The following is a 14,180-nucleotide window of genomic DNA, read 5'->3' as shown; positions in this document are numbered from 1 at the left end:
GAAAAAAAGATTCCAAGAAGATTAAAATTCATAATACTCTAGAAAATTAGATTCTGTTGGTGACACGATTTCTTATGAAGTTTAAAACAGAGCTGCTGTTTTAGTTGAAGATTAAAAGCTTGCACACTTCTGATTTCCTCTTAAATACAGTGTATTTTCTTTTCCTTAATAGAATCAATTTAATTTAATGTTATTCTCTATATCTACTGAAGCTCGGGAAGCATGATGTTTCATATTTCAGTAATGAAGAAAAATGTTGCAGGAGATGTACAAGGTATAGTATATCAGGGGAAAAATTGATAAGAGTTTAGTAATCTGTGGTGGGTTGACCCTGGCTGGAGGCCAGGTGCCCACCAGAGCTGCTCTCTCACTCCCCCTCCTTAACTAGACAGGGGAGAAAAGGTATAATGAAAGGCTTGTGGGTCGAGATAAGGACAGGGAGAGATCACTCCCCAATTATCGTCACGAGCAAAACAGACTGAACTTAGAGAAAAATTCATCTAATTTATTACAAAGCAAAACAGAGTAGTGCAATGAGAAATAAAATCAAATCTTAAAACACCCCTCCCATCTTCCTGGGCTTAACTTCACTCCCAGTTTCAACCTACTCCCCCCCGCCAGCAGCGCAGGGGGACAGGGAATGGGGGTTACAGTCAGTTGATCACACATTGTTTCTGCTGCTCCTTCATCCTCAGGGGGAGGACTTCCCTGCTCCAGCGTTGGGGTCCCTCTCACGGGAGACAGTCTTTAATGAACTTCTCCAACGTGAGTCCTTCCCACGGGCTACAGTCCTTCATGAACTGCTCCAGCATGGGTGTCTCCCACAGGGTGCAGACCTTCAGGAGCAGACTGCTCCAGCGTGGGTCCCCCACGGGCTACAGGTGGGATCTCTACACCCCCTCATCCTTCCTCCATGGGCTGCAGGGGGACAGCCTGCTTCACCATGGTCTTCACCACAGGCTGCAGGGGGATCTCTGCTCTGGCGCCTGGAGCACCTCCTCCCCCTCCATCTGCACTGACCTTGGTGTCTGCAGAGTTTCTTACATCTTCTCACTCCTCTCTCTGGCTGCAAAAGCTCCCTCTAACTTGTTTTTTTCCCTTCTTAAATATGTTATCACAGAGGCGCTGATTGGCTCGGCCTTGGCCAGCAGCAGGTCCGTCTTGTAGCCGGCTGGCATTGGCTCTGTCAGACACAGGGGGAGCTTCTAGCAGCTTCTCACAGAAGCCACCCCTGTAGCCCCCCCGCTACCAAAACCTTGCCACACAAACCCAATACATAATCTCTCTTTCTTTCTGAAGGGTTGGCATTGTAGTCAGTCTTTGCTGTAGAGGCCTCTCTTCTAAAAGCTCTATGCCATGGTTTTCATGAAACCACTTGTCATTGCTGTGGCTGAATGGATGTATTTGTGGGGTTGTTTTCAGTTGGGTTTTGGTGGATTTGTTCTTCATGTTGTGTTACAAAATCGATGATAAACTGCTGTAAAAGCCAATTGGGTTTTAGACTGTGTTCCATACTGAATTGGAAGGGGGGAAAGTTTCATTTTCCAATAAACAATTCGTCAGTTCTGTTTCAATAAGGTTGAAGCACTTTCTTTGACTGAGCAACATGCTTTCATTCCAGAGTGAAGGGCTTCAGAAATTTTTTCATCAAGAGTTGATTAAATTGACATTCCTGACAAACATCATGATTTCACTAATTCAGCATTTTCCAGTGGAAAACTACTCCATCAGAAATTTAAACCAGATCCAGTAGCAAGGAACACAGACACTGCCAGAGTTTTAGCTTTTTTCTAGAAACTTCACAGGCATTTAAATAAAATTACTCTTGCTTCTAAGTCCTTATTTTCTTTTGAATTACGAACTGACTTAATGAAAGATTTAATTATTTACGTGTTGATGCCAGAGCATTCAAGGAAATAATACACAAATTCAGGCATAAGGTTTTGTAACTCCTACCACAGGCAAGATGAGGAAAAGAATTTTCCACTTACCAATGTTGGCAAATGGATTTTAATATTGTTTCAAAATAGATTGAGCCTGTGGAGGTTATTTGGCCATGTATGCATGTTTTTTAGCAGGCTTAGCTTTAAGCTATGGTCTAAGTGTGTTTGGGACTAAATTGAATTGAAGCAAAAAAAGAAGTGAGTTAGAACTAAAGGGCTGGATGTCAATATGTGTTGGTCTTATCTGTATATTTTCTAGGTAATTTTACTGATTAGTGCTTGGGGATTTCTTTTTAAAGAATGAGAGTTTTATCATTTACTGTAATGTAGATTCATTTCTGAAAAAAAAAGGCAAGCAGAGAGGGTGCAGTAGCAGCCTTAAATAATGGAGAATCAGGAAACTAGTTAATTTCTAAAAGACAAATATCAAGAGGAAATATACTTTTGTACAATTTTGAAAAGCAAGCCCTTATTGCATCAGATGTAGAGCAACTACCTAAAAGCTCTTTAAAGCTTTAGTTTAATGGTCCATATAATGGGAAACATTACATTTGCTTTAGCATTTATCCCTCTAGTGTTTCCAAACACAGGTCCCAGTTCTGCCAACACTTTGTGGATGTTTAAAGTTTAACAGATGAAGAGTCCCATATGTCTGTCACAGGAAAATAACAGAACGTTGATTCGAAGGACTCCTGGGCTAGGAAAGAATTCTTTCCAAATTAAGTTGAAAGTACTTGTGCATATACCTGTGTATGGAGATCAAGGTGGATTTAGGACTGTTAATGTTTTCCTGTGGGGGGGAAAAAAGTGAAATACAACCACGCGACCACAACAGGGTCTCCTCTGCTCCAGCATCGTAACACGCTTGCTTGACTTTAATAGTTCCTGCAATACAATACTGGCATAGGGAGTTTGTTGATTGAGAAGAAGGGAAGAGATGGAAAGGGGAACTTTTTAATGGGATATTTTCTGCGGTAGTGTAGGTTGTGAATACTGATGCCATGTGACAGAAGCACTGATTTCACTCCGTGGAAGGGGATTTTATGTGGTGGATGTAACTACTGCATCACTAGCAGATGAGTGGCACTGCTAGAATACATCCTGGAATAGTTCAGGCAGGAGGAAGCAGCTGAAAAGATCTCTTGGATTCGGAAAGCAGAAGTACTGAAAAATACAAGTAATGTTTGTTTGATTGTCTTGCCTCTGATACAACTGCTAGATGTTTTCCTTTTGTTCCATAAAATGTCGTAAGAAAATCAAGATGACCACTGTTATATTCATTCTTACAGTTTTTTACATTGAAATCCTTTTCCAGGAGATGAAAAATGTGGCTGTTTGCACAGCATTAGGCTGCAACCCTTGAAGTACCCCAGTGCCTCCCTTCCCTCCCTTCCCATTTGTAGGATCTGCAGCATTTGGCAAAGTATCGAAAACCTATGGAAGCCTTTAAAAATGTCAGTACCTTTGGGGTCACTACTTCTAGTATCCAGTAAGGCTGAAAGTAGCATAAGCAACACTGTTTCCCTGCAGTGCTTTTGTAGGTTATTCTGAAGCACAGACTACTGTTTGCTGCCCTGTAGTAGCACATTCAGTTCTTTCAGAGCTCAGTGTATTGCCTACACTCTGCTGCTTATTCCTGCCCATTTCTACCCTGTGTTTTGCCTCAGTCTTACTTCCTCACGCCTACCAGTTCTGTGCAATCCATCATTTTGCCTTCTGTACTTTAACAAGCCTTGCAAATAAGCAGGTAAATTAATCTTTCTTTGCAGCTCTCTTCTTTCTAGTAATTCCTCTTACTACATATTAATCAATCCTCAGTGCATCCCTCTCTGTATTTATTGCTGTGTATCTGCTTTTGTTTGTGTTGCTTATCTGATATTTAAATTATAACAAGGACTTTGCACTTTTGCTTTGTGTAAGTACATGGTGTGCTCAAAATGTTTAATACTGTGTTTTGCTTTAAAATGTATGACCTCAAACTGTCTAGAGATATTGATACTAAGAATCTTACTAAGACTAAGGGGGTAAACAGAGGAGACCCCTGTATTTAGTCTGGTGTTAGTTTTGTTTGTACATCTATATCGTGCCTATTGTGCTGGAATGGAATTTTAAGGGGTTTGTGTTTGTCATAGGATATATCAGAATAATGATTGGAAACAGTTACATTTTCTCTGGAAACTTTTGACAACTGTTTCTTGGCCCTAATTGAAGGGGTTTTGTATTCTTTGTATTGTGCACTATAGTCCGTGATAAGTGGAGGTAAGTCATGTTTAGACTACTGGAAGTTTGTAGGAATATTTTTCTTATTCCCATGTTAAACAGTGTCATGACTTTTTTATTGACTTTTTTTTTTTCTTCCCTCTCCCTTCTGGTCTAATTTGAAGGAAGTGAGTAAAGGAGAAGTTAACCTTTATTTCTGTGTATCCTTGCAGACTTTGCCATCTAGAGATGCCTCCTTTCCATATAAAACTCAGTTACCATGTATGGTGCCAGCCTCTGCTTTGAGTAGTAGTGAGTACAGCATGGAATCTAAAATACTAGATTATGTGCAAGAGCTGGACTCTTCCTTTCATCCGGTCTTATCATTCCCTTCAGGTAAGTAACTCAAACACCATGCCACTAACAGAGAGTGGTTGTGCTTCTGAGAGCTATAGAGCTTATGGACTAACTTTTCTTTCGAGTGATTTTTAGAACTTAATTCTCTTACAGAAAACCTCACGCTGGCAAAATACTTGAGTTCAGACTAAATGAAAATCTTAACTTCATCCTGGCATTTAAAAATTACACCTTCTAGGTTTCCCATACCAGTAATGTGATTATAGCCAAGAAAGACTAGTCAGGGAAAAGGTATTTTTGCATCTTTCATGATCTAACTGAGTCAGTGTTAGTCCTTTAGATGGTGCTTTTGCCAGCACACTACCATACCTTGGTTGTATTGTTTTCATAAGCAACTTTCAGTTCAGGCCTTTTGGACTAGCTCCAAAAAGCTTTATTTAGGTTTTCTAATTGTTTTTGTGATAGTCAGCCTTTTTGGTGATCTTCAAAGTTTATAGTTTCTGTCATCTGATTCTTTAATCTTTTTGAACAATAATGCAGATGATGTTGTTTGTGACTCTTATTAGCCCTGAAACTAGTGCAGGTGCAACTTGACAGCACTTGGGAATTCAAAATAACATATTACATGCTGTTATCAGCAGAAGGGATTCATACTATTGATTTTTGAGTTGTTTTTTTTTTTTTTATTTTAGGAGGAATGTATTTCCAGGTAGTTGCTGACCAGTACAGGAATTCTGCTGTTCTAAGGGACTTCTTTGCCACAAAATAATACTGAATGTGAGGCAGGGACTTCCATGGAACTGTTTGAGTCTTTAATCAAACCCACTGTCTTCCCAGAATGACAGTATAGACACTGCAGCCTGGTATTAAGAATTAGTCAGAGATTAAAGTAAGTCTTGGGTTTGGAGAACTTGTCACTGGCCAGTAGAGAAGACCCAAGTGTGGACACGGAATCCTGAGAAGGTCTCAAGTCTTTTAGGTTTACGAGAGTTTACATCCCATGTATGGGGTAGAGAGGAGAATATTTTGAAGGAGCAGATAGGAGAAACAGAACACTCACTCCAAGACTGCAACAGCAACATCCTAGTCAGCAAGACTGTGTTGTGGAGAGGGGAAAAAAACAACTCTTAAATCTTTCTTCTTTGCACACGCTCTCTATCACTTACCCTGTGACTCTGACAGCCCAGCTGGACAGGAGTCAGGGGGGTTAGAAGTCTTTTCAAGGACAGTCATATAAGGCTATGCCCCTTGCATTCATTCTTGCCTTACTCTTAAGGGAGACTAGGAAGTTTAATAAGAACATTGACATTTTCTTTTCTCAAAAAAAGATTAATCATCGTGAAAAAAACTAAAAAGGCTTTGGATTGCATTGTGGCTATGGTTGGTCACTTTGCCAGGATGGAGGAAGAAAAATGTTACTTTAGCTTCATACTAATACTAAGAACATCTTTCTTTTGAGGGTCTTTTCAAGGAGCCTTAGCCTTGCTAATAATAGTTAAGACAGGAAAAAAGTGCTAGACCTACTATCTCCTGCTCAGTCGCAGTCCTTGTTTTTGAGGGAGGCTAGATTCGTGCTCTACTCTGTGCTTTGTGTACTTTGCTGTCTCTACCTCCTCATGAAGATCACTAGTCTATTTGTCATTTTCTTTCATATGAAAGAATTATTGTGAATAAACGCATGCTAGAAATTTTCTGACTTGGTCAAGTAGCCTGATTCAGTTTCATGTTTTCTTTGCGGCTTCCATAGTTATCCCTTTCCAGAGGGATAACTTCTCTTAAAATACTGCTTGTTGTGTGCCCACATCTTTTATCACTCTCTTCTGAATAAAAAAAGTTTGTCAGCAGAGTAAAAGAAAAGGGTTTTGTTTTAATTTTCTCTGCGTGTTAAAAAATTATTATTGGTATTTGTTCTATTTTGGAACTCTGGGAGTTTGATTTTTCAGTGTGCGAGGAGGGATTCAAGTTCAAGGTTCAGGTATTGTTCTCTCTTGTACCTTGTTTTTTACTTTCAAAATACTTAGGCTCTTGTTTTTTCTTTCAAAGGAGAATCATAATTTGCAGACAACCTAGTAAATACAATGTAGTGGGACTGGCTCGTTAGTGTACTCACTTCTGGAAGCATAAGTGTCCTTATTGTTCTAAGTCTTGCCTTCAGAGTTTTCAGTTACCAAGGATCTTGACCAAAAATATGTCAGTGGTTGCAGCATCCCTTGAACAAAAAAGCACCTCTTTAAACTTGCACCCTTATAACCAGAAAATTGTAGTTTGTATCTAAGAAGTTTGGGTTTCTAGTATTTCTGCACCTAGCCTGTGGATAAACTGCAGCAAAAACTCCTACCCTTTTGATTAAGATACAGGAGCACATAATAAAAAAATCTCTGAGACATCCAAGTGGTTCCCCAGAAAAAAAAAAAATAGGAGAAAAGTTTTGGTTATTTCTTTACTTAAATGTTGTGACTAATAAACCTTGCAGACCTTCTTTTTGTTTTACTCAGAAGTAGAATAGGAAACACAGCAAAACCCTTGGGGGAAAAAAACCTTTTATAGGTCACCTTTAGCCTTTTGACAAAATATCTAGTTAGATCCATATCAAATTGAAATAAATTGTTCTTTTTAGTTAGCAAAATATGTTGAAAGTTTCTGTCCTGGCAAGTCCTGAAGGCACACAAGGCTAAGGTTGTATGTAAATAAAAGTAGTTTAATGCCCACTCTTCTGCCCTGCCCTTGGTCCTCTTCTCATTCTGAATGTAATAGTTGTCAAGCCTGCTTCTTACATTGACATATTTCTTTCTACTTAATTTCTCTTCTTGTAATTTTGTTTCTGGAAAGGCTTTTCAGAGAGAGACCTATTTTTCTTAAGCCTTCCTGCCTTACAACAGTGGGTAAATTCCTTACCACTTGAGATGTTTTGCAGACTAATTCTGGGTTAGAACTCCCTCAGGAAATGAATTACATTGCCCTGGTGAAGCCTTTGCCAGAGAGAGAAAGAAGGAATGTACCTTGAAATTACCTCTTAAGCTCCCAGCAGTAACAATTTCCAAAAGCATTAATTACTTAGGCTGAACCAAAGCCTTTTCAGAATACAGGATAAGTGCACTGTGTGCAGGAGTTAGGCAAAAGGGGAAGACCCCTTAGTCTTAATCTCACTCGATACCATCCAGAGCTTGTTTTCTTGGAAGAATAATTCTGGAGTAATTGCAGGTATGGACATAGTTTATTCCAGAGTAACACAACTTTGTTCTTTCTTACTTTGACTTTGAACATCAAAAAAAAGTGCTGTTAATGTACTAAGTGTGTGTGCCTGCACTGGGATTTGTTCAGGAGCATTCCTTAGGTTTGAGTCCTACCTCGATCTGAGTTGTCTTGTCAGCCCTTAGAAGCTCTTGGTGCTGGAGAGCTTGGAACCACTTAAGCATACCGCCTTGGTCAGCATGTGTGACAGCATAGCTTCACAGCTAAAAAGGGATTTGTTTTTACCATGGCATAATTCTTATCTCCTGTTAATAGAAAGACGAGTACCTTGATAGGAAAGACTACAGGTCTTTGCCTATAGTGGAGGATAGCACTCGTACAATAAGTATCTTGCCGAGAATTGCCTTGCCTCAAATTTTCTATTTTACTCATGCAAAAGTCACTTCTTTGAAATGTCCAGTTGGGCTTTTTTAGGATATCATCATTGAGTTTTCCTTTGGTCTCACCAGTTTCAGGATATGTTTTTCTATATTGTCTTCAGCTTGACCATGTGAAGACACTGCTGCTCTATAGACAAGTGATCGGTCCTTGCAGGAGTTACAGAGCACTGACGTTCTTCATGAGTTGAAGGACTCAAGGCAGCAATATTGCTCATAGGTTATATTACATAGTGTTACGTAAATCAATTCCTAGACCTTTAGTAATAATGCATAATTTATTGGCTCATAGGTTGGCATCTTTCTGATACAGACTCCATTCCCTTTTGATTTCTTTTTTTTATTAGATATTCCTCTTCACATATACTTTGAAACACTATTAAGGAGGGATGACATCAAAGGAGAACCTGTTGATACCTCATCTTTGGGAGTGGAGTTTAAAGTATCTCCAGACAATGGTATGTGAAGCAAAGTATTTTAATATTTGCAAGATAGTTTTTTGTTCATTTGCCAGTACTTCCTGCCCTGAAGAGGTTCAATTTATAAACTTAGCACAAAGCAGGTTATCAGAGAAGGTAACCAGCTAAGGCTTTAGGTGGAAGAGGAACCTCTTCCCAGATCACAGTGTCAGGTGGTTCTTTGTTGCACGGAAATGATCCCGTCAGAGCGGTAGGAGGGCAGTAATACAACTGGGGGCAGTTTGGAACACGGATTCTCTGCAGACACAGGTGCCTGACTGCAGTACTGTTTACTATTTAGATTCCTGTTGGGAGCCTGGTTTTTTTCTGTTATAAATAGTTCAGCAGTTGAGATTGCCTGTAAATTGCACCAACAGAAAATCAGTTTTCAACTTGATACATGCTTTTTCTCTTGTAGACTATAATCAACATAATGTTTCTGTCAAACAATGGAGCAGTGGCTGTTTATCTAATTCCAAATCTCAGTCAGTGTCAGGAACATCTGACCAGCTGTCAGAAGGAAGAAAGAAAAGACATCTAAGTGAGACAGCAGTAGGTAAGAGAAAAATGGTACTGCTTAAGACAGCACTACTTCTTTAAAAATACGTACTGTATAAATGAATTTATTATCACTGGGCTTTGAGAATTAATTTGTCTCCAAAAAGGATACTGTATTAAACTTCACAAGAGTGAAGAAATGGACTTACAACACCATGAAAATAATGTGCTATTTTAAAGCATAGTAATCTTTCTTCTTGAGTATGTGTTACAAAATGAGACAAGCTTCTGTGTTTTATTTTTGGAATACTCTTAAAGGAAACTGCTCAGCCGTCCAGCTGTGTTTTTCTAATACTGGGTGTCATTATTTTTAATATGAAGGGGTTTTTTTAATAGTAGTCACTGAAACAGACCGAATTGCAAAGTTATCTGTCAAATCATGTGCCTAACCAAACATTTACTATTCCTGGCATCTTTGGTCAGCTATGTTTCGTTTGTTGTGTACTGTCATTTGTGGTTCTGGTTTCCTTCCAGACTGTTAAGAGGACTTGTGGGTAGTCAATGCTTATAATTAGTGTTTTTACTGTTGTTATCTTTATATTTTAAGCCACTGAATCTCTACTTCAGCACTTGGTAAGTTAATAGAAAGTGCCCTGAAAGTTCGGTAGAATAATGTGATAATTTAGGGACAAAAAAAATCAGCGTACCATTGTAAAGATAAATAGCATCTTACCTCTTCAGGCTATTAAAATGTAAAACCTAACAGATTCTGTTACAGATTAATTTATGTGAACTTTTGGAAAAAATTGGCAAAACTTCCACAAGACAGTTGAAGAAAATAAATCACTGAGTAAGAGGTCAAACTATATTAGTTTAAAATTTTCCCTAAGAAGGAATTAAAAGATATAAATGATCAGTTAACATTGTGGAAAAGTAGACTTCTGGTGCATATCCAGGTAAAACTGCTAGTATAATCTTGTAGTAGAGGTGGAGATAACGGGAATTACTGCAGAGATGGTTTAACCAAAAATGATGATCTATTTAAAAAAAAATAAAACCACAAACCACAACCCAAATCCAAAAAACCCTATTGATTAGAAAGTTACAGGAGAGAATAAAAGGTGGTTTTGGACACACTGAAAACTGTCTTAGATTTAGGTGAGGGTTGGTTTTTTTTTTTACATCATTCCCTTTGCGCATTACAGCCCTCCCCTTTGCTGTACAGCCTTCTCTTACGCTCTGTGCCTGTCTCTGCTGGGGGTGCTGTGCCGTGTCCCCTCTCGCCATCAGTGATCCTTTTCCATGCCACCTGCTCCCCTAACCAGTCGCTGGTCCCCAAACCACGCTGCAACCACTTGGTTTCCCTAAGTGTACTGTTATGGACACTAAGATCAACAATTGGAGTTACTTGGGAGCACTAGTCAGAGAGAAAACTTCTTGCTATAAATCTTTTGAAGTTACAATTAGTCTTCTGCCAATAGTATTTAGTTCTTTGAGTTAATGGAACAAAAAAAACCTTCCATCTTTTATCATGAGGATCATAGTTTCCCAATGCCAGAAAACTGCTATGTGGTGTATTTGTGAGTAGCAGCAGCAGTTCTAGCTTATTAGTGCTACGGGTGTAGTACTACATATTTATTCCTAATTTGGGCTCTGTCTAGGAGAAATTATCCATGGGGAAGGTCAGCCTGATGAACAAGGCCAAAAATAAAAGCTGTGTGCCAGAGAGTTGCAGAGCTGCCTGGGAGATGAGAGTTCATGTCTTTGACCCAGCCTGTGCAGTACAGTCTTTAGATCAGCCTTACCTCTTTTTCTGTGTTGGAATATACTGATTCTTTTTATTAGTTAGTATATTAAATCTGAGGTGTCTCTTCTTACTGGCAATTAAGGTAGAAGGAAAGCAGAATGCAGGTGGTTAAAATCTGAATCCCCCTAAATGCTGCTTACACTGGGACTGAGTAAGAGTAAACAAAAATTACTGTTTGTCTGGAGCAGTGGGCCACTACTAGAAGAAACCACACATGGAGATCTGGAAACTAATTTTGTTTGTTACCCTTGCTGCCAGTTTTGTTTTATCATTTATAAAGGAGGAAACCATCAGTGAGGGCTCGGCGAACTGGTACGTTAGTGAGATGCAGTCCGGCTAGGGAAGCGCTGTCAGGAAACACTGAGGAGCATTCCTCTAAGTTTGATTGCATTTGCTGTGCGTGTAGTCTGTGGCAGCTTCCGAAAAAAGCAGCAGGATTTGCCCATGCAAAGCTGGTTCCACAAGAAGAAATCCTTCATAGAAGGAGAGGGATGAGTTTTGTGGAACAATGACAGGATGAGTAACAAGTGTTTATTTAGATGGCTTTTTATAGTATTCATTAAATTGTGAGTGGTTAGCTGTGGGCTTCTAGAAATGACTTTATTATTACTGTATGGAAAAATATCTTTAGTCTAATAGACAACAGCTGGTATGCATTTTTTATTATTTTTTTTTGTGACAGGCGAACGTAATGCTAGGTTTGAGACGTTCTCCTTTCAACACGCAGAACCAGAATCCCATAGCAGTTTTACTGCCGTGACCAATGTCAATGCGATGTCTAGGCCCACTCACAGCACTTCATCACAGGTAAACAAAAAATGTATCACTATCTTAACTAAAATATTAGCAGAGACTTGTGCAAATTAATAATCCAAAAATGCATGCCTTTTACATCTAATTTAGTGTTGAATTACAGTACAGAGCATTTTTACAGTGAATTAGGTGCATTATATTAAGTAATTTATTCAGTTTGAATATGTGGTGTTCCTAAAACAGATACTTGCATTTAACAGAATTTTGCAGGTCATATAACTGGAGTGTAAATTAAGTTTATTGTCATTGGGCCTTTTTTTTTTTCTTCCCCCCTAGATTTCATTAAATACACTGTGATTTATGTTCTTATGACCCTTTTTTCTTGTTGCAGCTACCTAAAATGGCCTCACAATGTAAATATAATCACAGAATTTGTTAACTCTCAGCTTCATTATTTAAAACCACCTGTGCAGAACTACAGGCAAAGTCTCTGGTAAATAAATTTGCTGGGGAGCAGCACAGCTCTGGTTCAGTGAAGTCACTGCAGAAACACACTTTGTTTTATTGGAATTCATAAAGAATTTCATAATAATATCCAGATTTCAGTCCCACAGTTCTGCTAAGCCTACTGGTATACTGGTGCTCTGTAAGTCATCATGTTTCAATCTGGTAATGACTCCTGGAGAGCTGAGTTTAAACGTGCGTCCCCAATGCAGTTTTGGCAATGCACACTGCTCCTTTCTTCCCTTGCTTGATCAGACCATCGTCAAAGAACACCTAAATGAGCATTTTAGAATAGATTGCTTCCATTAGCGTTCAGTTAAAAGCTGAGGTCTTGTAATACGGAATGTGTTGTGATTTAAAACTAAACTTTCTCCTGGAATTCAGGAACTTCAGTTTTTGACCCGTGTAGGTTCCATGCACCAGTTGGCAGAGAACACCACCAGGAATTCTACTATGATCACGGCTAAGAAATTCAGTTTCTGTCTTTTGCACGTCTTTCAGAAAACACTTTCCATGTAGGCTGTTCTTCACTGCTAAATGTAGCTTCATTCTTTTTGAATTCTTAATTGTATCACACTGAAGAACCACTTAGGTTACGAGTTAATAGATTAAAGGTCATCTTTGTAGACTGAACATTATGAAGAAGGCAGCATTAACTTCAAAGTTCTCATAAGTATTCAGAATTAACTGTAACTGAAATCAAGGAAGGGAAACTCCCACTGATTGCAGTAAGAGTTATGCCAGCAAGAAGTAAATCTCAGAGATGAGACAGTTTTAAGATTTGTTGATTCCATCTGGGAGGGGGGGAATTTGAACGTCATTAAGCCACTAGAAAATGTGTTCAAGTTACAGACTTTCTCCTCGTGCAGTTCTAATGTTTCTCAGCTAATACGTAGTGCCTGTGATTTGAACTGATGACTCTCCTCTTGTATTGATTATATTATACAGCATAACTCCAGGAGGAGGCTGAGAAGTGAGAGTTCCTATGATATCGACAACATTGTTATTCCGATGTCGCTGGTGGCGCCATCGAAGTTGGAGAAACTACAGTACAAAGAAATCCTTACCCCCAGGTTTGTTTATGACCTCCTCAGTTGCAAAGAAGATGCCAAAATGAACATGAGAACGTTAACTAAGAATATCGTTAACACGTAGTTAGATAATAATATTAAGATGATCTTTTCATGCACTTGGTTTTTTCCTGCGCACTTCAATTTGTGTGACTGGAATGGTGGGAAGACCGGGCAGCTGATAGCACAAGGGAAATAGTCTGATACTGGGAGGTGGCAGATGCACAGGCTGGCTAAAAATAGAAGTGCATTTATATCATCTTAATTGTAGTGATATTTGTGGCCTGAAACGTGCCATAAGGCTGACATGCTCTGAACATTAATTTGGAGGTTGCTGTCTTTTTTGTGTGTTATGGTTCATAAGACAATAGTTAACTATTTTCAGTGAATTAAACAGAACTGATTTTAGCATATATTTTTAAAATTTATCCATTCTGATACAGTAAGCTTAATTTTTCCATGATTCTAGAGACATATCTTACTCTTTTTTCGGTTTGTTTGGGTTTGGGTTTTTTTTTTTTAGGAAAAGAACCTCTTTAGATTGCTAAAGCAGAGTAAAAATGACTAAATGCAGTTGTTCCATATTTTAAATCTCTAATTTGTATTTGCTTTTATATGGTCTTTAAAGCTAAAAATATTATTAAGACTCTATTGGATAGCTTAAAGACTGTGTTGGGAAAAGGAAAAGTTAGATATGGGGTAGGGAAAGGGAAATCCAAATTTTGGGCATTGTTACCGGCACCTTAAATTTGAAATTATTTTATTTGAAAGAAATTTTGAAGCACAAGCAGTGTTGAAGAAGGAGTAATTAACAATATAGTGTAGGAACAGAAGAGTCATCTCTACTGCTGAAATAATGAAACAGCTTCTAGGTAAACTAATTTTACTTTCCTCGTCTCATTTCTAGCTGGAGAATTGTTGAATTTCAACCTTTAGAAAGATCTCATACAGATGAAGAAGAG

General features: G+C 38.7%; 1 protein-coding gene across 15 annotated transcripts in view; it reads left to right on the top strand.

Moving 5' to 3' along the window:
* Positions 1–14,180, top strand: part of KANSL1L (KAT8 regulatory NSL complex subunit 1 like) — a 67,446-nt gene that overhangs the window by 43,469 nt on the left and 9,797 nt on the right. For all 15 annotated transcript variants that reach the window (XR_008577799.1, XR_008577798.1, XR_008577801.1 and 12 more), the window contains 6 exons: positions 4,376–4,538; positions 8,476–8,586; positions 9,005–9,142; positions 11,574–11,698; positions 13,097–13,221; positions 14,126–14,180. Coding sequence is in view for 8 of the 15 variants with exons in the window: in XM_054830954.1 (XP_054686929.1) it covers positions 4,376–4,538; positions 8,476–8,586; positions 9,005–9,142; positions 11,574–11,698; positions 13,097–13,221; positions 14,126–14,180 (717 nt within the window). In the remaining 7 variants the exon portion in view is untranslated. The remainder of the gene's footprint in view (positions 1–4,375; positions 4,539–8,475; positions 8,587–9,004; positions 9,143–11,573; positions 11,699–13,096; positions 13,222–14,125) is intronic.

Source organism: Grus americana, chromosome 6 (genome assembly GCF_028858705.1).
Source record: "Grus americana isolate bGruAme1 chromosome 6, bGruAme1.mat, whole genome shotgun sequence".
Taxonomy (NCBI): domain Eukaryota; kingdom Metazoa; phylum Chordata; class Aves; order Gruiformes; family Gruidae; genus Grus; species Grus americana.
Note: the sequence above shows the minus strand (reverse complement) of the source record. Positions and strands in the feature narration are given on the sequence as shown.